This window comes from Dermatophagoides farinae, chromosome 3 (genome assembly GCF_024713945.1).
Source record: "Dermatophagoides farinae isolate YC_2012a chromosome 3, ASM2471394v1, whole genome shotgun sequence".
Taxonomy (NCBI): Eukaryota; Metazoa; Arthropoda; class Arachnida; order Sarcoptiformes; family Pyroglyphidae; genus Dermatophagoides; species Dermatophagoides farinae.
In genome coordinates this window covers 6,286,647-6,312,449 of record NC_134679.1, presented here as the reverse complement: position 1 = coordinate 6,312,449, position 25,803 = coordinate 6,286,647, and the positions used below count along the sequence as shown (strand labels likewise).

Here is a 25,803-nt window from a genome sequence, read left to right as displayed (position 1 = left end):
GGAAATCTGATAATATACTTACATTGTGTTATATTATCGATGCCGATTTTTGTAGAATACCGCGGTACCATCTGTTGCAATTAACTAAAAAAAAAATCACATGTCATTTTTTATCAATCAAAAAAAAAATTCCCATTGAAAAATGTCACATCTTTTAGATCCAAGTTTATTCTCAATTAAAGGTATATGAATCTCTTCACTTAAATGGTGTTCATTCTTAATGTCAATATTCTTTTTGTTGCAGACAAACAATATCTAAAAAATGATTTAATATTTATCCTGAAATTTGCCGATGATTTACTTGAGAATGCAAAAATCATTGCCATCGATTCTGTGGATGATAATAATACAGATAATAAAGATAATATTGGACAATGGCTAACAAAACATGAAGCTCATGAAGAAAAAATTCAAAAAATGTTCTACAATGCTCAAGAAGAATGGCGATCAGTATTGCCAATTGTTCCATATTTGATGGAACGATATCTGCAAACATTACAAATGAGCCAACCAAAAGAAACAATTTTCGATATGACCATGGATATTTTACGTTCCCTTTCTATTTGTATCAATCCAAAACGATTAGCACGATATTGGCCTACCGATGTAAAATGGCTTATTCCCGTAATCAAATGGACTGAACTATATCTTGACGATCATTATGATCCTAGCGTTCATTTCTCTACCGCTAATGTTCTAATCATATGGCTAGCTTCTGCAATCAAAACTCCTTTTGATCTATCACGATTCGATCGAAATCAATCGGATGATGAGAAAACAATTTTGAGAGTGGAGAAAATTATATTGAAAAACTTTGAAAATTATTCACTTTTTTCAGTCTTACATCTTCTAATTGGCTCATTCTATGCTCGTCATGATTGCCATAATCGTTTGCCAGATTTTATCACCAAACTATTATCGACTATTCGTTCATCGGATTCAACCTATTCAAAACTATGTGCACTCAGAATATTGGCTACGTTACTAAAATCAGTGGATCGTAATCGAATGCTATCGCATGTGGATAAAATCGTTGCAACAATAGTCGATACAATTGATCATGATCATGAACAATTTGTTAAACTTGCAATCAAAATTTATGGTCGTTCAATATTGGTTCATTTGAAACCATCCACTGAATTTAAATGGCGATATCGATGTGGTACAAGAATCATACAAGAATTGCATAACGCTTCAAAGCAATCATCAATCGATGTGGAAAATATTAATGAAGAAACAGAAGATTTTGATCAGGATATACCCGATTATTTCGAGAATCTCATTCAATTAATGCTCCAAAATTTAGTTTATAAATCCACTCCGGTTCGATTCTCATCGGCCAAATATCTGTCTACGATTAGTAGTCGCTTGCCTGCCGAATATTCCGAACAAATTGTTCAACACATCCTACAATATTGTCATTCCAATTCTGAAGATCATTATTGGCATGGTTCGTGTATGGCATTAGCAGAATTCGTAAGACGTGGTCTTGTATCTATTGATTCAATGATGCCGGATATAATTCGGATAGTGGATGATGCTTTGTTCTATGAACAAATCAAAGGATCATTTGTTTCTGGTTCGAATGTTCGTGATGCTGCTTGTTACATTTGTTGGTCAATGGCACGAGCTTATGATGGCAAATCGATCGCCCAGTTTGTTGCTCATCTTGCACCGATCCTTTTAAATGTAGTTTGCTTTGATCGTCAATTGAATTGTCGTCGGGCTGCTTCAGCTGTTATTCAAGAATTGGCCGGTAGAACTCAACAATTTCCTCATTGGATTGATGTGATACCAAGAACGGAATTTCATTCGCTCAGTCAAATCGAACACACTTATCTGAATATTGGCTTTCATTTTGCCATCACTTATGAAGAATTTCGTCCGACAATTGTCGACAATCTGCTGTCACAAAAATGTATTCATTGGGATCCTGCTATTCGACGTTTAGCATCAAAAACTGTAGCGAAAATCGCTAATCATTGTCCATTCTATGGCCAATCTTATCATGATAAATTCATGCAACAGTTTGAACAAATGATTCAAATCGACTTAAATCATCAACATGGCCTAATGTTGGCTGCCTCATATTTGTTAAACGCTGATGAATCACTTCAAAAGCAATCTCATGTAATTGAACAATTGTTGAACAAATTTTCACAACAATTTCATACACTTCGTCATTCTGGATCAACATTTGGCAACAATTTAATCCGAGAATCTCTTTTGGTTTTTGTGGAGAAAGCTATCCCATTTTTAGTGGAAAAAGATCTATCTGAAATTGATCAATTCCTAATCGATTCTATTCAAATGATCGATTCAAATGAATTGATTCAATCCGCTGCTGTGAATGCTACCTGTAGCTTTATGCAAAATGTGCCAATTGATCATGGTTGCCGATTTTTACATACATTGATATCAATGGCTAAACCTAATTGTGACCATTTCACAATGTCTACATTGGCACAATTTTTTGGCCGTCACATGAGTTCAAGTGACATTAAATCACTTCCAGATGTGATCACAATGGTCAATGAAATTATTGTTGCACTGGTTAAATTCCAAGAATATTGGTTCGAAAATGAAATTCGTCGTCCAGAAACAATAGCTGATATTGCTCAATGTTTATTACACATTACATCTTATCATTATGATCGATTGTTGCAGAACCATAGTGACAATTCACGTTTAGTTTACACAATTCTATTGAAATGTTTTGATGATCATACTATAACGAAAAAAGGTGACACTGGTCTTATCATACGTCGAGCGTGTATACAATCCTGTCTGAATTATGTCCACTGCATAGATTCAGATCAACTTTTGAATTTGATTCGATTGATTACATCCGAAGCGGCATCAAATCGTGGATTTACATTCAGACTTTCAATGCAAAAATTGGTTACAATTTTCCATTTTATTCGAAACGATTCACGACATCATGATCTATGTCAATCGCTGGGCCTTGAATCGAATCGAATTTTAAAATTAGATAATGAAATTGATTCTATTGAAGATTTACAACTTTTTCAAGAGTTGCTAAATTTATTTCATTGTGATAAACTTGTCATTGATTTGTGGCGTGGACTAGTATTGATCGTAGCCGATCCAAATCTTGAACGTCATTGTAAATGTATTATCGATTACATCAAAGATTGTCGGAACGACATTCGACAAAAATTGCTTGAACAATATTTGATATTGGCTGAGGCGAATGCACGTTGCTTACGTTTATCGATACCTTTGTTGATCTCAATGAACACCATTCTTATCCGACTTGAAACTTGTCGACAATTTCAAGACAATGCCGCCAAATTTGCATGGCGAGCTTCGGAAAAAACATCGAATCCAAGAAAATATTTTCTTGCATGTGATATATTCTGTACATTATTAGTGTTTGGCCGTATAAATTTGGTTCAAGGTTATCTCTATGTATTGTTAGGACATCGATTAGCGGTGAAAATCCGTTCATATACAGCCACACAAATGTATGCAGCAATATTATCGTTGGATATTGATGAGCCAGAAAAATTGTCCGAAATTGCTGAAATTCTACAACAAACCGATTGGCTTGAATTAAATGAAGCAAAACGTGAACGTGATAAAATACGAAATCTAATGAAAGAATTACCTTCATCGTGAAACAATTTGAGCCAATAATAATTTTATTGATGATGTGAACGTCAGCTGTCGTAATGGCTATCCTTGATGTATTTAAAATAATAATAATAATAATTAAATTTAAAATGGCAAATATTTCACAGTTGATTGGTGACAATTAATAAATACACTGTCCTCGTCATTCGATTATCTATATTCGCGCACAAGGATTGCTTCATATTTTGTTTCCCATCAGATTTTTACCTATCGATCTCTTTCGATGCGTATCCATCTTTATGTGTCTGTGTGTGTGTGTTTTTTTTTTTTACCAAATATGATCAAATCTGTGGAGGTCATTTGATTGATGTTCTGGTCATTAATATGTACAAATATACAAAATATTAATATATTCAATAATAATAATAATAATAATGTAAGATGATGATCAATGTGACAAAGATGTGATTTGGCTGCTGCAATATTTTTGACAATTAAAATTAACCTTCAAATGATGATAGACATATATAAAAACAATGTATCCTCATCATGATACGATCCAATCAATCATTTTGTGTGTGTGTGTGTGTCAATTGTTTCGACGAAAAAATTTTTAATAACCAAAAAAAAAAACCAAAGAAAAATGTCATCTAAATTGGTATGTGTTGATATTCAATCAATCAATCAACTACCCACATTCATATATGTTGTTGTCGAAATTTTTCGAATATTTTTTTTCTATTATCTATCTATAGATGATTTTTGTCTTGATGATTTTATCCATTACCATTTTGATAGTAATGGCCATTCCTTATCATAGTGGCTATGGTGGATTCGGTCTTGGTGGTGGTGGTTACAAATATTCTCATCTATATTATCCAATTCATCATCATTCTCATTATTATTATAAAAAATCTGTACCAGCAGTTTATTATAGTTCCTATACGCCTAAATATCATCCTCGTTACTATTCAAAACTATCATATTATCCATCCTATTATTATGATCATTATGGTGGCGGCTACGCTAAACATGGATATGGATATAGTAAAAGATTGATTGGTGGTGGATATTATCGTCGTCGTTAACATCACACAAACAAAAAAAAAACAATGAAACTTTCACTAAAATTATTGCTCAATTTGTTTTTTTATTTAAATAAAAGTAAATATTTTCATTTTGTTGTTGTTGTTGTTGTTGATGTATTAACAAAATTCAATTCTCTAGGTGTCATAAATTGTTCAACAATTTCTGTGGTAATTTCTTTTCTTGCTTGTTGATGTTTGGCAACTAGTTCTTGTAAAACGGTTATGATTTCTTTTTTAATTTCTCCTGTTAACATTTTTCCAGAACTATAATCACAACGAATTTGTTCAAGATGATCATCATCATCAAGAAAATATCGTAAATATTGATAGGAAACATCTACATCACAATTTCCACCTTTTTCACGATGTTCTTCAACACTACCACCACCACCACTGAAGGCATATTTATTTATCTTGTTTTTGATTTGATTAGCCGTATCGGTAAGAAATATAGAATTATTTGCATCGGATGCAGACATTTTTGACATAGCACCACCTAATGCTGGCAAAAAAGTTGAATGCAATAATGATGGTTTTGGATATTTTAGTTTAGGCGCTACATCACGTGTCATTCGAAAATATGGATCTTGATCTATAGCACAAGGAATCAAACACAGTTGACATTTGGATCCTGTACCGAATATCTGAGGAAATGATGTTGAAAATGAAGGTGCAGCTTGTATGGCTGGAAAGGCAATTTTTCCTATGCAATCTGAATCACCAAATCCAAATATTCCTTTCACTTGATTAAATGTGACTAAACGTTGAATTTTCAGTATGTTCTCGTAGAAAGCTCGTGATTTACTGGAAAACAAGAGATTTAATAATTTAAAAAACTTTAAAAAAATACACTTACGAAATGTAATCAGTATCGGTGAAAATGAACGTTTTTTTCACATCAAAACCACATGCAATTATGTCTTTGATGTTTTCTAGTGCATGTTTTTTCACCTCTTCAATTTTTAATCCGCGCCATAAGAATTTTTCATCATCAGTCAATTGGATGACCAAAGGAACGTCGAATGTATCCTGTAGCCATTTGGTGAAAATAAATGGAATCAAATGGCCAACATGCAGCGATGCTGATGACGGTCCACGGCCAGTGTACAAGAAGAATTTTTCACCTTTCTCGATTTTATTCAATATGGGCTCCAAATCTCGATGAGAGAAGAATATTCCACGACGAAGAAAGTGATGCAACTTTGTGCCGGCTGGTAATGCTGATTCAAATCTTTTCAATAGATCATCGGTAACCCTCGCAGAACCAAAACGAGCTTATTTTGTGATTAAAATAATGAAAAGTTGAATCAAAAAAACAAGAGAAAAAAACAAAACAAACCAATGAGTTTATCATAATCGGGTCCAGATTGACTAGAACTGGTCACTGTCCATGGATCAACAAAATCGCCATCATCATTGCATTGATGATTTTCCGTCGAATCCGGTGATTGTTGTTGTGATTCTTCAATTTGGTTGGACATTCTTGTGAATACAAAATTCTCAACAAAGTCAGTATATATCAGCAGAATACGACCACGCGCGTTGTTGGCAAAAATGTTAAAAAGGTGATCCGAATACTGTCCAAATAGTCGTCGATACATGCTATTGTATGACGTCGGCTACAATGAGTATACAACTTTTTTTTTGTCATTAGAATCCAAATATATCCATTTGTATGGATGAGCAAATTGAGACGAATTGTATTTGGCCAACCAAAATTCTTTGGCTGGCTTGTTTTTTTTTTTTTTTTTGCTATTTTGTTTTTGAGTTTTACCGATTCTTGGATTAATTTTCAAGAAATTATTCTTTAAAAAAATACACAATGTATGATGGTGTGTCCAATAATTATTGAATAAATTTCTATTCGAAATTCATTGTGGCCAAAAAAAAAAAAATTTTTTTTTTTACAGCAAGATAAACATGAATCATTCATTTTCATGCTTCATCATCATCATTCAAATGATGATGAATACAATTTTCAGAAAATGGAAAAATATGTTTGGCTTTTGTTTTATCATTTTTGGCCCATTTCAACAATCATCATTATTATGGCCAAATATACAATCGGTTCAAGCAAGTCGTGTAATTGAAATGAATGATCGACTTGTTGATGTTTATCCAAATGATAAAAGATCATTTTTGATAAAATTTTATGCTCCATGGTGCCATCATTGCCAAGATTTGGGTAAGTTTTTTTTTGTTTTAAATTTCCATTTCATTAACGTCGCCATATAGCGTCGTCTAGCGGCCAAGTCATTTTTCTGTGCCTGCAGGCTTTTTCATCAGCACGTGTTTTTTTTTGTCACACACTTTTGGTTTTTGTCACAAATTTATGTTTTGTTTTCATCATTAAATTACAGAGCCTGTATGGGCCCAGGTTGCCCAACAATTGCACAATTTGGATGCCAATATTGTGGTTGGTCGTGTTGATTGTACCAAATACTTGACAGCAGCTAGTCATTTTACAATTCGTGGATTTCCAACCATTCTGTATATAAATTCACAGAAACAAATTGAATTCAAAGGCGAAAGAATTCGTGATGATATCATTGATTTTGCATTACGTGTCCATGGACCGCCTATCCGGTATTTATCTAGTTGTGATCAACTAAACGATCTAGTTCAGGATGGCCGTCGAGTGATTTTCATCAATTTCGGTCCAGAAGCCGATGGTAATTTCACACGATTGGCTGCCACATTTCAACCATACGATTGGTTTTTTCGTTCATTAATGTTATGTCAAGATTTTCAACCGGGTATTTATGCTTTGAAATCGAAAAATGTTTATGCCAAATTCGGTATGTAATTTGAATTTGAATCATTTCTATTTCTGAATAATAATGACTATTTGATAGACTACCAAATACATGGCGATCTTATTGCCTGGATACGACGACATCGATTTCCTCATTTCACTCGATTCACTAGTACCAATCTACACATGGCCTTGAGTAGTCGTAAGTATTGTTTTTTTTTGAATCACAGATAATTCTATCTATTGTCATGATGAATACTTATCCCGAAACTGAGTCGATTCTATGATTGATTTATTTTATCGAGCTTTTTAACACTGATTTTTTTGGGTTGATTTTTCATTCCTCAAACCTGAATCATAAACCTGATTGTTAATGTAAATTCTTTCTTTTTTTGGTAGATAAATTGTTAGCCATATCAATTGTAGAAGAATATCGATCTAGTGGCAAATTGATTGGCCAGAAAAATGTTGCATTCAAAAATATAATGGAATCAATTGCCAATGAATATTCGAATAAAGAAGATCATTTTCTTTTTGGTTATTCATCCGATTTGATCACCATGAATTCATTGGCCATTCGTACTGTACAACCGATACCGAATCTTTTGATTCTCAATTCAACAACATTGAAATATTATTTATTGAGTGATAATATCGATGAAATTGGCGACACTTATCAAGCGATACGTGCGAATATTGAAAAATTTCTTGACAAAATTATTCATGAACCTGATACTTTGATTGTAAGTTGTTGTTTTTTTTTTGCCATTTAATTCTCTTTTATTCCATTACAATACTAAAATGATGAATCATACAATAATCAATTGTCTGACCACATTTGATGTTGCTAATATTATGTACGAGCTTTTTAACACTGATCAATAATTTTTTTTTGTTGTTGAAAGAGAATTTGTCTACTATACTCTTATATTAATAATTGAAATTTTTTTTTTTTTTTTTTTGTTTATTCATTCCCAACACATAGTATTATGGTGGCGATAGTTATGTTCATCGAATAATTCGTCTATTTTTCGATACACTGACAACAATATTGACAATGTATCAAGGAAATCCAATATTAACATTATTATTACTTGGTTTACCTAGTTCTTTCTTGGCCATTATTGTCTATATGACATGTTGTTCAGATTTTCTTGATGCACGTGATGATGATCTTGTTGATCCAGATCATGATGAACAACAAGATGATGAACATGAAAAACGTGATTAGTAAATGATAATATGATCTCAATAAATATATATATCAACAACACAGCGCAGACCATGTACAACAACAACAACAACAAACCCAGTGTATATCAATATATATTATATTTTATTGCCCATTGATTTTCTTTTTTTTTGTTTGTTTGTTTGTTTGGTTTCTGTAAAATAAAAAAAAAATTCCAATTTGTTTTCAATAAATTTTTTTCCATTGAATTTTTTTTTTATTGATTAATTTTATCATTTGAGGGTCACACAAAAAAATGATGACACGAACATCGAACGTCGAAGAAGAAGAAGAAGAAAAGAAAAAGAAAAAGACTGGTTTGACCACCTGTTGCCAAATAATGTACCAAGCATATTGTTGCAAATGAGCTGTGTATTGTCGTGTTTAGTTATCTTTGATTTTTTTGTTTTGTTTTGTTTTGTTTCGCGACTCAATCTTTCTTTATTTTATTTTGTTTTTCTACGTCGAATTATTATCATTGATTATCGTGGATTGTTTATTGTTGAAGTTTTTTTTTCAATTCAAAGCAAAGAAAAAATGAATGATCATAAGAACCATAATGATGATGATAATAATGGTGACATCAATGAAGCCGAACTTGGTAGTTTACTTGAAAGTAAGTCTTTTTTTTGTCATTGATTCTTTGTCAACATCATCATTTCACACATTCTGTTCACTATATAGACACTTTTAATGATTTCTGTAAAATTTACAATAAAAATGAATCCAGCAGCAATAATAATGATAATGATAATGATGATAAAATGCAACCTAATCCATCTGGACAATCAAATTCGAATCCTCAAATCGATTCTCCATTCCGGTCATTATATGGATCGGATAATGAATTGAAAGAAAATTGGTCCAAATTGGCTAAATCTTGTAATCAAACAGGTGTGTGTGTGTATTGTATTGTTGTTTTTTTATACAAATTTTATTGATGATCGATAATATTTGTATTTGTAGTTGACAATGATCTACATGAATCATTGTTATCAACATTGAAAATAATATCGGATAAAGCAGAATCAATATCAAACGATGAAACAATGTTTTCCAATGATGAAATGGCCAAAATGATGGCAAATCTGGCCGAATTACAGCATAATTATGATGATGATGATAATAAAACCGGTGATAGTGATGAAAACATTAAAAACAATATGTCCGAATTGAATAAAATAATGCCATTGATGTCGAATATAATGGAAAATTTGCTTTCCAAAGATTTTCTTTATCCAACATTATCGGAACTTAGAACAAAGGTGAGTGGCTTGATGATTTTTTTTGTCTCTTCGAATTTTCTAATTATCATCAATTAGTATCCAACATATTTGGCCGAGAATCAATCATCATTATCGAAAGATGATTATAATCGTTTTGAAAGTCAATTGAAAATTATTCGAAAAATTTGTGAAGAATTTGAAAACGATGATGATGTTGGTGATGGTGGCCAAAATGATGAAATTAAATCCATACGTTTCAATAGAATATTATCATTGATGCAAACAATGCAATCGTTTGGTACACCACCAACGGCTTTAGTATCCGGTGGTGGCGATGGCAACACTATTAATAGTGATATGATGATGTTTAATAATTTGAATGCAATGAACAATGGTTTGGATGGTAAACAACAACAACAACAATGTCAAATCATGTAATCACATGCTACTAATCTATCTATATTTTATAAATCATTCTGTTCCATTATTCTCTCTTTAAAAAAAAAATAAATAAAAAAAATGAAAACATTTTTCACTATAATGCGCATGCGCAAATCGCGATTTTTTTATCGAATCGGAAACCATCAACCGTAAAAAAAAAATTTCCCAACGGTCTTTTTTTGTGGCCAAATATCTGTGTCGGCGTGTTTTTTCACCTTTAAATCCAGCCCAGAATGAATAAATCCAATAATAATAACGTGATTGTAAAATTCAAGAATCGTAGACATTATCATCAATTTCGTTCATTTCATCATCATCATCATCATCAACATCATCGAACGATTTGTCGAGATTTCCACGAACAAACACGGTTTCCAATACCATCATTTCGTACATCAATACGTTATAGTAAAAGACAACAGGTAAGAAATTTTTTTGTTTTTTTTTATCTGTCCAATTTGTTTTCCATTTTATTTTCGATTTCTAATTTAATATTCCACATATGCAAACACACACACACACACACATACAGGGAGAAAAAAATCCGGTTTTTATAATTAAAAAAAAATGGTATTTGAAATGATGACATCATACATCATTTAGTTACATATGACTTAATGTCATGTTTTTCATGATGATGATTTGAGGTTGTTGTTGCTGTTGTTGTCATTGATGATTATATTCCGGCTAATCCTTGTTTGGACATTTTTATTCCAATGTTAATATTATTATCATCATCATCATTATCAAATAACAATGACATCATCATGTCATCACCATCATTGTATACGTCGTCGTTTGAATCCAGTGAATCCAAAATGTTCATAAATGGCCATAATAATGATGATTTCACCACAAAAATCATCATCATCATCATCATTGTTATTATGATGGAAAAAAAATCACCGGTATCTTAGTTGATTGATGTGTCCTAATATATCATTGAAATGATAATAAGATGATGATGATGGTCCATGGTAACCACATTTATTTATGGATTTTTTTTTTTGCTGGGTGAAACAAATTAGGGCGTCAAATCAACAACAACAACAACAACAACAACAACAAAAACATTCTTTAAATGGACTAAAAATGAAATATAACCATTTTGTTATTGTATGCGAGAAACATTGAAAATTTTTTTTGTTGTTGTTTTGTTCTTTACACTCGATGACACATGCATGCAAACAGACAGATAGAAAAAAAAATTTGACACCTGTTAGTAAAAGCGCGTATTGCCGCCGTTATTATTTACCACCACCACCACCACCGCCACCATGTAATGAAACCAAATATTTTGAATGCCATTCATTTTTTTTTGTCGAAATTTATATTCAATTCATTTGCAGAACAAGGATTGATTGTCATTGTCGAAATGTAAATCCTGTGAACAAAAAAAAAAAAAAACAAACTACACCAATATCAGTACTATATGAATGATGATGATGATGATCAATTACATTTAATTCAATTCCAGGTCATCATCAAATAACACACACCAACCAACCAACCAACTAAATACCATGACAAACATTTGTCATTAAAATGAAAAAAAAAATTTTTTTCATTACACATTGATTTAATCTCAACAACAACAACAACAACAACGTCATCCTTTTTTTTATAATTCATAAAGAGCAACGAAAAAAAAATTTGAGATTTGAAAAATCATCATCATCATCACCGTCAATGATATACCATATGGTTGTTGCCTTTTTGTTGTTGCTTCCATTAAAAAAAAAAACTATACACACCAGCCGCATGTACGTGTTTTTTTTATTTTCTGTTTGATTTTTTTTTTAATTTCTTGTGCTGCTGCTTCAATAGGCGTATTGAATGAAAAAAAGAAAAAATCCCATTTATTGATTCGATTTTTTTTCTATGTGTGTGTATGTTTAATTATTGTATTTCACCATTTTTTTTTCATACCCATGTTTATTCAATTTTTGGTTTGTGCCTGTATGCATGTGTATGTGTGTGTGTTAATTGAAATTTTTTTTTTTGATTTTGATTTTCATGATTTTCATTAACCATCACCATCACCATCATCATCATTCATCGTTGTCGTTGATGTTTTTGTAGCAATGAAAAAGTTAATGAAAATAATGAATACCTTTATTCCACCACCATTATAATTATGATTATGATGATGATGATGGTGATGGTGATGGCCTTCCATTTCAAATATTTTTAACCCATTGCCTGTTTTTGTGTGTATGTATGATTAGTATTTATATTTAGTTGGTTATAAATCCATAGAACACATTCATTTTATTTTTTTTTCGATTCAAATTTCATTTTTTTTTTCGTCTTCTTTTTCCATCACCATCATCATCATAATCATCATCATTGACATTTATGAATAATCGACAACCATTTAAGGATTCATCCACCACCACCACCACATGCCTAATTTGTTTTTACTTGTATATGACAATCAAATAGCTTCAATAATTGCTGGTTTTACACATTTTTTTTGCATTCATCTGCGAACTTGAAATTTTCTTTTTCATTCTGTGTTTAAGTGTGTGTGTGTTTGGAATTTTTTTTCCTTGTAATCCAATGGAGTTTTTTGTTGTCGTCGAAATTTGACCTTTTTTTTACCATCATTAGGTCAGATAGCATTGACCTTTTTGGTGCTCATCTTTTAAAATTTGTCCAGTTTTTTTTGGCAGTGGGGTCCACGTTGAGTTTACTTTTTTTTGCTTGTGTGTGTGTGTGTGTTGTTGACATTTTCCTTTTAAAAAATTTTTTTTTAATTTGTTTACACACGTGATGTGTAATCAAAAATCAATCAAACAATAAAAATCACCATCATCATCTACAGCAGCAGCAGCAGCAGCTAAAAAAACAATTGAAAAATCAATCAATCGATCATCAATAAATTAATGATTAGATCTTTTTTTTTACTATAATCAAAAATACAGTTTGTGTTTTGGGTGTGTGATCATCATCATTTTATTTATATTTATTATATAAACATAAAACACACAACAACATATACGACAAAAAACCAGTGTTTGTTTTGGCATTTTGTTATTTGTTTGTTATTTCCATTTATTGATCATCGACATCCATTCATTCATCAATATGCATCGTTATATTTATTCAATTGTAGATCATAAAACTAGCTTTTGCTATGTTGATACAATGGTAAGCGTTTTTTTTAAACAAAACTGGCGCTGAAAGCACCACCTAGTGTCGAGGATTTTAACTATTGCATATTTTTTTTTTATTTTTATTTTTTTCCGTTTTCAAAATTCAATTTTCTTCAATTATATTATATTATCATTGTTGTTGTTGTTGTTGTTGTAAAAAAAAATTCAGGTCATCATATCATCAATGGTTCATGATCATCACCCATCATTAAAAGTGACCTGATAATAAAGTGACTTGTTCTTGACGGAAAACAATAATTTTTTTTTCGTTTGTTTGTTTCAAAAATCATAATTTGAACCATAAAGATCATTCCATTTTTTTCTCTAGATTTCAAACGATTGATTTTTGTTTTGTTTTTAATTGGATATCTTTAACTTTATCACCTTGGAATAGTTTTTCCCCTCTCCCACACACACACACACACACATTATTTAGCGCCTTACGAATGAATGGATGACCACCATTGGTCATGATGATGATAATGACCATTCGATATATAATAAATATAGCTATTTAATTTAATAGGCCCTTAAACCACACACATTCACATCTGCTCGAATTTTTTTAATTTTTTTTTTTGTATCCACACATTTCAAGGTGTTTGAATTTGGGCCAATTTTTTTGTTGTTGTTGTTGAAAACAATTTTCCACTTGCTTAGTGTATATACAATGGTATAGTTGAAATTGAAATGTTGATGTTGTCATCGTTTTTATATTTATGTCAATTTTTGAATCGTTTTCTTTTTCTTTTGATTTCCATCATTATGATCATTGGATCATTGGATCACATACACACAAATGATATGAATGTGACATGTCCGCCTATAGGCATTTTATTATTCATTCCACATTTCAAAACTTGTCCAGTATATGAAAATTTATTGTTCACATTAGTTCATTGAAATTTTTTTCTTTTTTTTTTGATTGAATGATTGATTGATCGATGGATCACCACACTATATGATATTCAATATGGGATTGATCGTTTTTCAAAAAAAAAAATCATTTATTCTTCTTCTACTTCAAGAACATCATCATTGATGATGATGACCATTATATATTCAATTCATTGAATCATCATTAGTTGAATGGTCAATGGTTTGATTCAATTCATCAGGTATCATCATATTCATTAAATTGGACATGTATCGGCCAAATCATTGATAACATTATTAACATACATCTCTATTTCATTCTTTCGCAGTATTTTTTTTTGTTGTGTGATGAATGAATGAACCTGTAACACAAACACCTACACATTAAGTTTGAGGTGTGTTGTGATATACAATTGGGTCTTGTAAAATAAAAAAAAAATCCTACAAACGATCATCATCATCATCATCAAGTTCGAGAAGAAGAACAAGAACAAAAAAAAACAAGACGAAGAAGAAGCTTCAAAAATAGTGTGTGTGTATGTTCGTTTGTCTTCTGTCAATCTGTTGATTGTATTGATGGTGGTTGGTTGAGCTTTTGTGTTTTTTTTTTTTTTTTTTTTGAAATTCCTGTTTTCTTTTTGCCATGATGAAATACATACAATTCTCATTCATTGAATCAGTGTTTTTGTTGTTGTTATGTGATACATTCTGCCATTCATTCATTTACCATCATCAGTGTGTGTGTGTGTGTGTGGTTGGTTGGTTGAAAAGAAAAGAAAAGAATAGAAAACAACAAACGAAAAAACATTGCCAACTCTCTCTCTCTCGCGCGCTCTGTTTCTCTCACTCTCAGCTTTTGTAATATAATAATTATGGCTCATAGGTTTTTTTTTCATTTGTAAAAACTTTACTTGATTATGATGATGATGATAGAATAAGCCAGAAGAAGAAAAAATGTTTGGAAACTCGTCGATTGATTATTGCTAAAATTTAATGAAATTTGTTGATTTATGTTTGTGTGTGTATGATATGTCAATGGACGAGTCCCAATCCATTCGTTACACAGTGAAAAAAACTTTTTTTGAAAACCATTCATTTGATGGTGATGATGATATATTTTGATACGATTTGTTGCATCGGTTGAATGGATGGATATAGATTTATTGTATTGATGATGATGATGATGAACAATTATTAATATTACTCTATACTTACACAAAATCATATACAGACACTTAAAACATTGTGACAAATATAAATATTCTTAATGTTTTTTTTTTTGTGCCACCACCACCACCACCACCACTATCATCAGTAACGACAGCAATAATCGACATTAAGTTTCATATCATCATCATCATCATCAAAAAATATTTGTCTCTTGTGTGTGTGTGTGTGTATGACTCAATTTAATTGTCGGGGTAACACACACACACATTGAAATTGAAATATCGAACCAACCCAACTCATAATAATAATCATCATATATACCATTTTGATGGTTTATGGTTTTCAATTTTCCAGTGTTTTCTTTTACGAACATATATCGTTGATGATCACATTTTTCTCTCCAGGCTACTTGTTTTTTCATTCAATTCATTCATTCATTTTATGAATTTATCACCACAGTGTTTTTGTTTGTTTGTTTGTTTCTATTTTGTGATTGTTTATTTGATGTATGGGTGACATAACACACACACAAGACATCTAGTCTTATTGTGTGAAAATAGAATATAGATTGATGAATGAATAAATAGTGGGATGATGATGATGATGGGAATTGATATGGATGAATAAATCATTTGATTCACATTTAGATTGGCAACATTTATTCAAGTTGAATTGTTGTTGTTGTTGTTGTTCATGTTTAGTTTGTGTCACATTGTTATCATTGTTGTTGTTGCGCGCCATTCATTTTTCCATGAAATTGCACTCACAAATGATTGATAATGTGAATCATCATCATGGATATATGTGGTTATCGGCAATTGACATTCGCATTTTTTTTTGTGTGTGTGTTGAATGAATAATCAATTCATTTGATATTTGATCCGGTTGATATATGCAAAAAAAAAAACAAACGACAACAAGATAGTTATGGGTATCCGTTTAGATAAACCAATCATTATTGGTAGTGATGGTGTTCCAAAATCATCATCATCATCCAAATTATCCGTATCATTATCATCGGTAGCAGCTAGAAAGAATTCAACATCATCATCATCATTTTTTTTGAAAAGGCCTCGTTTTGCTTCATCATCATTAAGATTAACATCATTATCATATCATCATAGAAATCGTCGATCATCATCATCATCATCACCATCTACCCAATCATCTACACCATCATTTCGTATCATTAATAATGGTGCCTATTTTCTTCGGCAAATTGCCGATAATTATCATGTAAGAAGACGAAAAAAAAGAATGTCGGTTATTCGATTTATTTGCCGCTCCATATTTGTTCGATTGAATGTTCAGGGTGTTTCACAAACATTGTCAATGTTTTGTTTAATTTTTTTTTTTTGGAAATTATTACTGTTGTTGTTTTCAATTATTTTGACAGAGTAGATTTTTTCTATGTCATGACATTGTTTTTTCTAATGTTTTTTTTTTCTTTGACATTTATCATTTGTACAAACACACACATATAGGAATATGATTTACAGCAAAAAATTGATCTGGAAATCAAAATGCGTGAAGGTACGGCAAAATTATTGGCAGCTTGTAAACATATGAATCAAAGTTTAGAGGCAGCAAAATCATTGCTTACATCCGATATGCGTTTGGCTGAATTTCGTAATGAACTCCAAAAACGTAAACAACGTAATAATAATAATAATCATCATCAAAAGTAAGTTCCAACAACAACAACAAAAAAATGCGCATCAATCATAAAGACATTGATTCATTATATCCGTTTTTTTCTCATTTGGATATAATAGGCTTTCAAGAATGGAACCGGTTTTCAAAGCAAAATCATCAGTTTCAGGTAAAAAAAGATTTTTTTGTCTATGTTGTGATGATCAAATATTTTTATTTTATTTTATTTTTTTTTACAGACATTCGAATACCATTAATATGGAAAGATAGTGATTATTTTAAAAACAAAGGCGATTATCGTCGTTTTGCTGTATTTTGTTTGCTTAAAATTGGTACAGAAATTTATGATACAATCATGGTGAATGTAGATCGTAATATCACTGATATATGTTTTGATGATACATTTCATTTCAATTGTGTGGAACCTAATTTTACATTCGATCTATATATTTATGCACGAATTTTACATGATGATTTATCGATGGCATCTACACATAAAAAATTAACACATAAAATATCCAATTCACTTTCAAGAAGTTTTGGTCGTAAAATGATCAACTATAAAGATGATTTTGATCCTGAAACGTAAGTTTGTTGGTTATTGGTTGGTTGATTTTTAATTTTTTCTCTATAATCAAGTGGACCGAAATTCTATCTGATTGCTCGTTCTACATTGAATCTAAAAGATTCGGCTGATCTAATCAAAACATATGATCTAGACATTGAAGAAGAATTGGATAAAAATCTACAATTACCATTATTTGGTCATTTTTGTTGTCGATTAGCCGTACAACCAGAATGTTTACTAAAAGATTATCGTTCAGGTATTGTTAGATCAATAGATTCCAATGAAATGTTTTGGTCAGTATTGGCAAAATTCAAACTAAATCTATGGCATATGAAAACCGAATTGAAAGATGAACCAGCATATCTGAAACATACGGCCAGTAAACGTACACCGAATTTAATAATACCAATAAATAATCAAACAAAAATTAGCCAACAAAAAGACCAAACAGCTTTGATACAACTAATCAATAATGATATAACATTTACATTCGAATCAATCAATGATCAACATAATGAATGGTTTCGATGTTTGAATAAATGTCGTGAAGATTTCATTGCATGGCAACCAATTGCCGAATATAATATGGAATTGGCACCCATTTCACATCATCGTTCACAATATCTGTTTCATGATCGTCCCACGGGAACATCATTATATAACGAAACATCCATACAAGGTATGTATGTGCAAACAAACGAAATTTAAAAAAAAAACTTTTCTTTTCCGTTCATTCATTCATTCATAGATTATGAATTTCGAAAACAACATCATCATCATGCAAGCTTTTCTCACCCACATAATAATAATAATAATCATCACTATACCGGTCATTCATATAGTTTGTCATCGAAGCCTGTTTGAAATATGGAAAAAAAATGATGATGATGACCATCATATACACACACACACACTTTTTTTTCTCATCGTTGTAAATAATTCATCATGAATGAATAACAAATTGAGACAACTTTTTTTTGGTCGAAATTTTTTTTTTCTGGTTCATATAATAAAAGAAAAATAAAAAAAATGATGATGTTTTTTTTATGTATATAAAAAAAAAGAATAATACATGGTTCGTTTCGCTCTGATTATTATTATGGTTTTTTTTGTTGTTCGTTGATCGTTTTTTGTGCGCCCAAAATTGTTGTGCGATTTCTGGATGAAAAAAAAAACAATGAACGTTCGATTTTCGTTTTTGTTTCTCGTTTTGTCCATCGGTAACCCATTAATCGATCATTCATTTTTTGGTTTTGATTTATTTTTTTGTCTATTTTTGACTTTTGTTTGAATTCTCATTGTTGTTGTTGTTGTTGCTGGTGCTGGTGTTGGTGTTGATTCCATTTCAGCATCCAATTCATCCAACATTAATGATGATGATTGTAATGGATCTAAATTTTCAATATTAGTGATCAATTGTTGTTTTTTATTACGTGGATTATCGGCCATCATCATTATATCATCATTGTTGTTGTTGTTGTTGTTATTCAAATTGTTTTGGTCAATTGTACGTATCAAATAACTAAAGGACTGTTCACTTGCCATATTGATAATGGCAAATAATTTGCCCAAGAAATTTTCCGTCATAATCAAACTATTTGGATCATTTTGAAACATATAAACACCGGAAACGGTAATCTAAACAAAATAGGAATAAATGAAAAACAAAATGAAAAAATGGTAAATGATGGGGTAAAGCAATGAGACACATACACACACACACACATGGAAAAAGATCAAAAAAAAAAAAAAAAAACAGAAAAAAAATTCAATGCACGCACGAATAAAATTTGAGCCGATAAAACAAAAAGTTTTGTGTTGACAGTGTGTTGTTTTTTATTTTGTTTTAAAGCAAAAGAAAAGGTTAAAATTTTTTTTTCTCTTCTCGATTCATGAATAATCCCCTCCATCATAATAATCATCGTTATTATAGTAAATTGAATCGACCATATCCCTAAGAAATGTTTGCATTCGAGCTCCTTCATAATAGCAAATAACTACCGTGGTCAAAATGACTGATGATATGAATAATGTGAGAAATGTACACGTTGAACATGAACAGCACATTTTTTTGATTTTTTAAAAAAATTCAATGATTCAAACACGATGTTTGTTGTTGTTGTTTTTTCAAATGATGATCGCTGTTTGTTTTGTTTTTTTTTTGTTGCTGTGATTTGCGAATCTTGCTGTTTTTTTTCTTGTTCAATTATTTCACTGGTGACAAATCAATTCAATCTCTATTTATGGAAAAAAAACAAACGATTCTTCCAGTTTAACGAACTGAAAGAATTTGCTGGTTCGTGAAATCGAAAAATTGTTTTTTTTTCTCAGTTTTGTTTTTCCGTTATTCTTACTTTATTCATCGTTGTTTGTTGTTGTCGTTGTTGTTGTCAACGTCGTTCTTTTTTTCTGACCATTTCTATTCTTATATTCTTGTGTTTCCACCACCACCACCACCACCAACATCGAAACCTTGGAAACACAGGTGTTATTTATTTATTTTTTTATTTTATTCCCAAAAAAAAAAAATAATAAAAAGTTTTTCTCATTATATTTGCAGGTTTTATTCATTTTCATTTTCATTCCATTGATTGTTTCCAATGTTTTTCATCATCGTGGATCGATTCTTCCAATTAATCGATATACTGGCATATTGCTTGTATAGGTAATTGAACCTTGAAATGAATCAGTTTCTGGTTAGTTTTTTTAATCAATTTTCAATTTACAATCAGATTTTTTTTTATTTCGTTTAGCTCTATTTGATCTATTGAATTGAAACAAAACAACAATCGGTGAACAAGAATAAATATGATCCAATAGAATCTATGGAATCCAGATCAATCGATTTGTTGTTGTTTTCGATATTATTATATTGAAGAATGTAAAACTTTTTATTATTGTTGTTACGCACACACACACACACACATGAATTTGTCATTTGCATTTAAATTATTCCAGCAATACCAGAACAAAAAAAAAATAATAGAATATTCTGTTCTGGCTATATTACCATATATTAACATTTTTATTCACCGGTTTTATACACATTCCATTATGTTGCGTGTCCGTGTATGTTTTTGTGTGTGTTTCAAAATAGAATTTATCCGATCATCATCATCATCATCATCAAGATGAACGAACCGCCCAACCACAACAAAAAAAAACAACACCCCATACATTTAATCAACACCAACCACATCGACCATCATTTGGTTTGTCATTATTCTTGCAAAAAAAAGTGACAAAAAAGACATTTTTTTGTTTTTGTTTTCGTTTTATGTCAAAAACAAAAACAAAAACAAAAAAAAAACAACGAAACAAGACAAGACAACAAACAACGATAAACCACGTATATATTAATGAAAGTCATTCTTTTTTTTCCCCTTCATTCATTCATTCACTTTCACATAGCATCAAATACACACACACACACACACACTATGCGTGTTTCTGGTTGTAGAATGATCACACAACCATCATCATCATCATTATGCCTGGTTTCAATGTTTTGGTCTTTATAATTCTACTTTTTGGTTTAATTTCCACTACTGCTGCTGGTGATGCTGCTGTTGTTGGATGATTAATGAGTGTTTAAAACGACAAGGTTGTCCAACAACAACAACAACAACAACAATAACGAAAACGGAAAAAGGAAAAGACCATTTATAATGGAAATGGTCAACGTAAACAATAAATAAAGTACTTTCAAGAGATGACCATCAAATGTATATGTTCGTGTGTGATGATGATGATGATGATGATGATTTTTTGTACCAGAAAAAAAATTAATAGAAAAAGAAGAAAAAAAAATGTAATCTATTTACAAGTTCGCTTTATCATCATCATCATTCATGTAATACAATCTATCCATGTGTTTGTGTGTGTGTGATAATAATCATAATAAAACACAATGGACCATCATCATTCATTCGATTTTTTTTTTTCATCTTTGTTCTGGTGTTGGGTAACATGTTATTTTTTTTCTATTTGCTTTTTTTTGTGTTTGTGTATGGAACAAAAGATTTTCAGGTTATTCAGGTTGTCGTTGTTGTTGTTGTTGTTGTCATTATAATCAAAAACACAAGTAGTCGTTACGATAGTGATGACAAACCATCATCATCAACATTCTTGCCACCACCACCAGCGGCGAGATTGTTTCAAACGCACCATACACACACACACACAAAAGAATTGAAATTCTGTTTTTTTATTTTGCGTGGTCGTAACCATTTGTTTTCTTTTTTTTTGTTCGTTGAGAGCTCGAATTGAATGATTCTGGTTATTTATTATTGTTATTATTATCAAGGTGGATATAATTTTCAACAAACAAACAAACAAACAAACGAAAATTTTTTTTATTTTATTTTATAGGCCATGGTCATTGAAGTGTTTGCAAAAATAAAAAAAAAAATTCTTGTTCTTCTACCTTTGTGAATCTTTTATATTTTGTCTGTATTGTTTTTTCCAGTGTGTGTTTGTGAGAGTGATTCTCAGCATGCAAGCAAAAAAAAAGAAGAAGATTCGATTCTGTGTGTGAGAGAGTGCTTGTCATTTAAAATTTTGGTAATATGTTTAGACACACAAGGTACGATTTTTTCGATTTTGATTCTAATGGTTGCCCTGTGTGTGTGTGTTGTCGTTGTCGTTGTCGTCGTCGTCGATGATGATGATAATCGACTATAGTATCCAAAAACCATAATAATGTGATCCAAAAGAGAGAGAGAAAGAGAGAGAAAAAAAAAACTCAGGCGCTGCTCTATTCCGGTATCTTTCTTTGGTGTTTGTTTGTGTATACGTGCGTGTGTGTGTGTGTGTGTGTACATTTTGGTCTATGAGTGTGTGTGTGTGTGTGTTTGCTGTTTCATTATCTATAGATTTGACTTGAAGAGGGACCCAAATTTTTTCTTTGTTGTTGTTGTTATAGAAAAAAAAACCACACACACACACATTGCCGTCAGCTCATCATCATCTTCAATGGATGGAGAGTTAGTTGTTGATATAAACACACCGTGATTCAAACGAAAGAATCGCACGAATAAAAATTGAGAATCGAGCAATGAAAATTATGGTTATTTGTTGGTTGTTGTCGTCGTCGTCGTTTGTATAATCATCTGGGTTTTTTTACTCATTATTCATTTCCTTTTTCGACAATCAATGTTTCACTTATTCTAGGTGTGTGTCTGTTTTCGTCTCTCTGTGTGTTTGTGTGTGTCAATATCGAAACGTGTTACAACATAAGGTTAACGATTGATTGAAAACAACAACAAAACAACGAAAAAAAAATTGATCATCATTATCATAATTAATACAAAACAACCAGCAGTTTTTTTTAAAACATTCATCCGAAACACACACACACAAACACAGAAAGACAGACAGACACATTCACACACACGCACACACTGCTATAAAGCAAAGAATCGAAAGAATCTTGTGAATCATCATGTGAAACGTACAACCGAACAAATGATAATCTCAACACAATAGAGAGATTGTTCATTTCATTGTTTATGTGAAGTAGTGAATGAATGTTTTTATAAATTTTTCTTTTCATCCAAAACTTATTCCACGAATACAAACTTATTCAACATTTTTTTTTTTGGATTATCAGAAATTCTGTGGAAACTTCCGGAATTTTTTTTTTTCGTTAATCCGATTTAAATCAATTATATATAGCACACATAATTGACGACGAAGAAAAATAAGAAGAAAAAAATGGCGGCATTTATTGCTAAACAAATGATGGGCAATCAGCTTTCAGCTGTAAAAGGTAGATATATAGATAAACACAATCGAACAAAACACTAATTATCATTTTTTTTACGATGAAAATTGTATGATGATTAAAGAGATTAGCGTTGGTGACAATCTTAGTGCTGAAGAAAAAGAAAGACTAGCACAATTAGAACAGGAAAGACTTGAAGCATTAAAGTAAGTCGATTTGATGATATTAATCGTAAATTATATATGATTCTGATTATGAATTTAATCCAATTTTACTCACGATTTTTAGTTTTTTTCTGTTTGAATTTTTGAAATTTTTATTTTTTTCACACGCAAACACATCATCATCATCATTGTAATCAGAGAACAAGAAGATAGACGAAAAGAAAAACATAGAAAAATGGAAGAAGAAAGAGAAAAAATACGCAAAGGTATTCGTGATAAGGTATGTGTGTGTGTGAACTTTTGTCATTTTCATTGTTTTTTTTTCTTTTTTCATTTGGTTAACAAGATGGAAAAAAGTTTTTCAGATTTTTTTTTTTGCTGATTTTAACATGTCAGTTTTGTCGTGATTTGTTAATTTATTTTTTTCGTTTTTTCGTTTTTTTTTTTTTTGTTTGTTTGGTTTGTTTTATATATACAGTATCAAATCAAAAAGAAAGAAAATCAACCAAGCATGGATAAAGGTGATGATCAACTGATGAATCGACAATCAATCGATGGTGGTAATAATATGATGACCGATGGTGGTGGTGGTGCTAGTGGCCAAAATGATGATGATGATGAATTTACTAAATTAAGAAACACAATTGAACAACGTATCAATGATATAAGAACAACAATTGAATCACGATGTTTGATTATATGAACAACAACAACAAACAAACAAACAACGACAACGACAACATTTTTGAAAGAAAGGGTGCTACTACTGCTCATCAACCAAATTTTTTTTTTTGCAAAATTGCCATTCGATTTCAAAATGAATCAATCAAGAATTTTTTTCCCTACACATTTTTTGTTGTTGATGTTGTTGTTGTGTTGATCCATTTGATTTGTATGAGCTTCGGTATTTTTTTTTTTTTTTTTTGTTTCGCCCATCATGATGATTTTTATCATTTCGGGTATATTTATATATCATACACACACACGAACACTGCAATCATTTCATTTCAATTATTATTCAATCAAAATGCAAAAAAAAACCCTCATCATAATACACACACAGTGAACAAATGAAATTTGATCATCAATTGAATTACAGACTGACACACTGACTCATTTATCGTGTATTGCTTATAAAATCAGAGCTTTAGTTTAATTTATATCCCAATCAAATGATTTCCGTTTCCGTTTTTCTTATTTTTTTTCTTGTCATTGTTATTCAATTAAATTATCATCCTCATCATCATCATAATTGGTCATCGATGAATGATTAAAAGAACGGATGGACGAAAATCAAAATCAAAAAAAAAAAAAAACGATGCTCAGCACAATCACAATGATGACCATGATGATGATATATAACACAAAAAAAGCTTATTATTATTATCAAAACACGAAACATATCGATGCATATCAAATCAAATTGTTATTATTAACAAAAAGGAATCGGATTCCACAAAATGATAAATAGATTCTTTACCTGAATTTCTTTTTGCATTCCATCATCCATTTTTGTTACCCTATATATTTATCACAGTACACAATATACTGACAAAATTTTGCAAACTCTGGCATATCAATGCACCATATCAAATCCAATCCAATCTATCTATCAATGATGATGCCAAATAACACATACAGAGAATCCAATAATTGATTTTTTTTTGTTCTGTTTTGTTTTGTTTTGCTGTCAAATATAATTCATTTACGAAAAAAAAAATCCAATGAAATGAAAAATTGAAGCTTTACTGCATTGCATTTTTTTTGCATTCGTTTCTTTAGCCTTTTGGGATCAACGATAAGTTGGTCCATCGATTGTGATCTATTGATCGACATTTAATGATTAGTAATGGATCAATGATTATAATCGAATGGTGGCTTTGACAATGGAAAAAAAAGAAAAAAATTTTCTTTTCAATTTTAATCGATTTGATCGAAATTGATCGTCTCGAGCATGATAATTGCAAACTGTGTGTGTTTGTGTGTGTGTATGTGTGTGTGCACCATGTTCATATCATTGACATTGAATTTTTTTTTTTTTTTTTGAATCGATCCAGAATCACTATGATTCAATGACATCTATCGTATTTGAAAGTAAACATAAAGAATCTATAGAATTGCACCAAAAAAAAAAAAAAAAAATTTTTCTTC

At 30.8% G+C, this 25,803-nt stretch overlaps 8 protein-coding genes across 15 annotated transcripts; 6 read left to right on the top strand and 2 right to left on the bottom strand.

Annotated features, from left to right (window-relative positions):
• Positions 1-18: 18 nt before the first annotated feature.
• On the top strand, positions 19-4,131 carry Tbcd (tubulin folding cofactor D). Its single transcript, XM_047057944.2, has 2 exons — positions 19-182; positions 245-4,131. Exons 1-2 carry the CDS (start codon positions 143-145, stop codon positions 3,640-3,642), a joined length of 3,438 nt encoding a protein of 1,145 aa, XP_046913900.2. The 5' UTR covers positions 19-142; the 3' UTR covers positions 3,643-4,131.
• Positions 4,132-4,158: 27 nt separating this feature from the next.
• On the top strand, positions 4,159-4,685 carry LOC124494698 (uncharacterized). Its single transcript, XM_047057949.2, has 2 exons — positions 4,159-4,255; positions 4,353-4,685. The coding sequence occupies exons 1-2, from the start codon at positions 4,241-4,243 to the stop codon at positions 4,683-4,685; spliced, it is 348 nt and encodes a 115-aa protein (XP_046913905.1). The 5' UTR covers positions 4,159-4,240.
• Positions 4,686-4,710: 25 nt separating this feature from the next.
• On the bottom strand, positions 4,711-6,286 carry LOC124494695 (Tryptophanyl-tRNA synthetase). The gene is made up of 3 exons (XM_047057946.2): positions 6,025-6,286; positions 5,542-5,959; positions 4,711-5,489 (listed from the first exon to the last, which is right to left on the bottom strand). Exons 1-3 carry the CDS (start codon positions 6,284-6,286, stop codon positions 4,772-4,774), a joined length of 1,398 nt encoding a protein of 465 aa, XP_046913902.2. The 3' UTR covers positions 4,711-4,771.
• Positions 6,287-6,441: 155 nt separating this feature from the next.
• Positions 6,442-8,865, top strand: Tmx3 (Thioredoxin-related transmembrane protein 3). Its single transcript, XM_047057947.2, has 5 exons — positions 6,442-6,870; positions 7,046-7,483; positions 7,541-7,642; positions 7,840-8,183; positions 8,426-8,865. Exons 1-5 carry the CDS (start codon positions 6,606-6,608, stop codon positions 8,669-8,671), a joined length of 1,395 nt encoding a protein of 464 aa, XP_046913903.2. The 5' UTR covers positions 6,442-6,605; the 3' UTR covers positions 8,672-8,865.
• Positions 8,866-8,927: 62 nt separating this feature from the next.
• On the top strand, positions 8,928-10,436 carry Pex19 (peroxisomal biogenesis factor 19). Its single transcript, XM_047057789.2, has 4 exons — positions 8,928-9,287; positions 9,356-9,565; positions 9,638-9,936; positions 9,994-10,436. The coding sequence occupies exons 1-4, from the start codon at positions 9,035-9,037 to the stop codon at positions 10,333-10,335; spliced, it is 1,104 nt and encodes a 367-aa protein (XP_046913745.2). The 5' UTR covers positions 8,928-9,034; the 3' UTR covers positions 10,336-10,436.
• An 83-nt stretch (positions 10,437-10,519) lies between these two features.
• LOC124494587 (rhotekin-2) lies at positions 10,520-18,826 on the top strand. Of its 7 annotated transcripts, none has more exons than XM_075729307.1 (7): positions 12,269-12,552; positions 12,721-13,491; positions 17,027-17,226; positions 17,318-17,364; positions 17,435-17,780; positions 17,835-18,442; positions 18,512-18,651. In XM_075729307.1, exons 2-7 carry the CDS (start codon positions 13,429-13,431, stop codon positions 18,625-18,627), a joined length of 1,380 nt encoding a protein of 459 aa, XP_075585422.1. In that variant the 5' UTR covers positions 12,269-12,552; positions 12,721-13,428; the 3' UTR covers positions 18,628-18,651. The 7 variants fall into 7 exon arrangements, with proteins under 7 accessions (XP_046913741.2, XP_075585425.1, XP_046913743.2 ...); XM_075729308.1 differs by having other exon boundaries at positions 12,285-12,552; positions 12,784-13,491; XM_047057785.2 differs by lacking the exons at positions 12,269-12,552; positions 12,721-13,491 and adding an exon at positions 10,520-10,760.
• A 173-nt stretch (positions 18,827-18,999) lies between these two features.
• On the bottom strand, positions 19,000-19,830 carry LOC124494522 (uncharacterized). The gene is made up of 2 exons (XM_047057700.2): positions 19,765-19,830; positions 19,000-19,401 (listed from the first exon to the last, which is right to left on the bottom strand). The coding sequence occupies exons 1-2, from the start codon at positions 19,828-19,830 to the stop codon at positions 19,000-19,002; spliced, it is 468 nt and encodes a 155-aa protein (XP_046913656.1).
• An 88-nt stretch (positions 19,831-19,918) lies between these two features.
• Positions 19,919-25,400, top strand: LOC124495218 (complexin). 2 transcript variants are annotated; one of them, XM_075729394.1, is made up of 5 exons: positions 19,919-20,059; positions 23,375-23,533; positions 23,613-23,694; positions 23,851-23,932; positions 24,131-25,400. In XM_075729394.1, the coding sequence occupies exons 2-5, from the start codon at positions 23,479-23,481 to the stop codon at positions 24,353-24,355; spliced, it is 444 nt and encodes a 147-aa protein (XP_075585509.1). In that variant the 5' UTR covers positions 19,919-20,059; positions 23,375-23,478; the 3' UTR covers positions 24,356-25,400. The 2 variants fall into 2 exon arrangements, with proteins under 2 accessions (XP_075585509.1, XP_046914510.1); XM_047058554.2 differs by lacking the exon at positions 19,919-20,059 and adding an exon at positions 22,703-23,280.
• The last annotated feature ends 403 nt before the right edge of the window (positions 25,401-25,803 follow it).

Bases quoted from the DNA above. Each gene is read 5' to 3' on its own strand.
- Tbcd (XM_047057944.2), top strand. From the start codon at position 143: ATGTCACATCTTTTAGATCCAAGTTTATTCTCAATTAAAG. The intron at 183-244 runs GTATATGAATCT...TTTTTGTTGCAG, and splicing joins AAGTTTATTCTCAATTAAAG to ACAAACAATATCTAAAAAAT.
- LOC124494695 (XM_047057946.2), bottom strand. From the start codon at position 6,286: ATGTATCGACGACTATTTGGACAGTATTCGGATCACCTTTTTAACATT. The intron at 5,960-6,024 runs GTTTGTTTTGTT...TCACAAAATAAG, and splicing joins CGATTATGATAAACTCATTG to CTCGTTTTGGTTCTGCGAGG. The intron at 5,490-5,541 runs GTAAGTGTATTT...CTTGTTTTCCAG, and splicing joins ACCGATACTGATTACATTTC to TAAATCACGAGCTTTCTACG.
- Tmx3 (XM_047057947.2), top strand. From the start codon at position 6,606: ATGAATCATTCATTTTCATGCTTCATCATCATCATTCAAATGATGATG. The intron at 6,871-7,045 runs GTAAGTTTTTTT...ATTAAATTACAG, and splicing joins CCATCATTGCCAAGATTTGG to AGCCTGTATGGGCCCAGGTT. The intron at 8,184-8,425 runs GTAAGTTGTTGT...CCCAACACATAG, and splicing joins ATGAACCTGATACTTTGATT to TATTATGGTGGCGATAGTTA.
- Pex19 (XM_047057789.2), top strand. From the start codon at position 9,035: ATGAGCTGTGTATTGTCGTGTTTAGTTATCTTTGATTTTTTTGTTTTG. The intron at 9,288-9,355 runs GTAAGTCTTTTT...TTCACTATATAG, and splicing joins ACTTGGTAGTTTACTTGAAA to ACACTTTTAATGATTTCTGT. The intron at 9,937-9,993 runs GTGAGTGGCTTG...ATCATCAATTAG, and splicing joins TATCGGAACTTAGAACAAAG to TATCCAACATATTTGGCCGA.
- LOC124494587 (XM_047057788.2), top strand. From the start codon at position 16,470: ATGGGTATCCGTTTAGATAAACCAATCATTATTGGTAGTGATGGTGTT. The intron at 17,365-17,434 runs GTAAAAAAAGAT...TTTTTTTTACAG, and splicing joins AGCAAAATCATCAGTTTCAG to ACATTCGAATACCATTAATA. The intron at 17,781-17,834 runs GTAAGTTTGTTG...TCTATAATCAAG, and splicing joins GATGATTTTGATCCTGAAAC to TGGACCGAAATTCTATCTGA.
- LOC124494522 (XM_047057700.2), bottom strand. From the start codon at position 19,830: ATGTGCTGTTCATGTTCAACGTGTACATTTCTCACATTATTCATATCA. The intron at 19,402-19,764 runs GTAGTTATTTGC...TATTTTGTTTAG, and splicing joins CATCAGTCATTTTGACCACG to ATTACCGTTTCCGGTGTTTA.
- LOC124495218 (XM_075729394.1), top strand. From the start codon at position 23,479: ATGGCGGCATTTATTGCTAAACAAATGATGGGCAATCAGCTTTCAGCT. The intron at 23,534-23,612 runs GTAGATATATAG...TGATGATTAAAG, and splicing joins TCAGCTTTCAGCTGTAAAAG to AGATTAGCGTTGGTGACAAT. The intron at 23,695-23,850 runs GTAAGTCGATTT...CATTGTAATCAG, and splicing joins GAAAGACTTGAAGCATTAAA to AGAACAAGAAGATAGACGAA.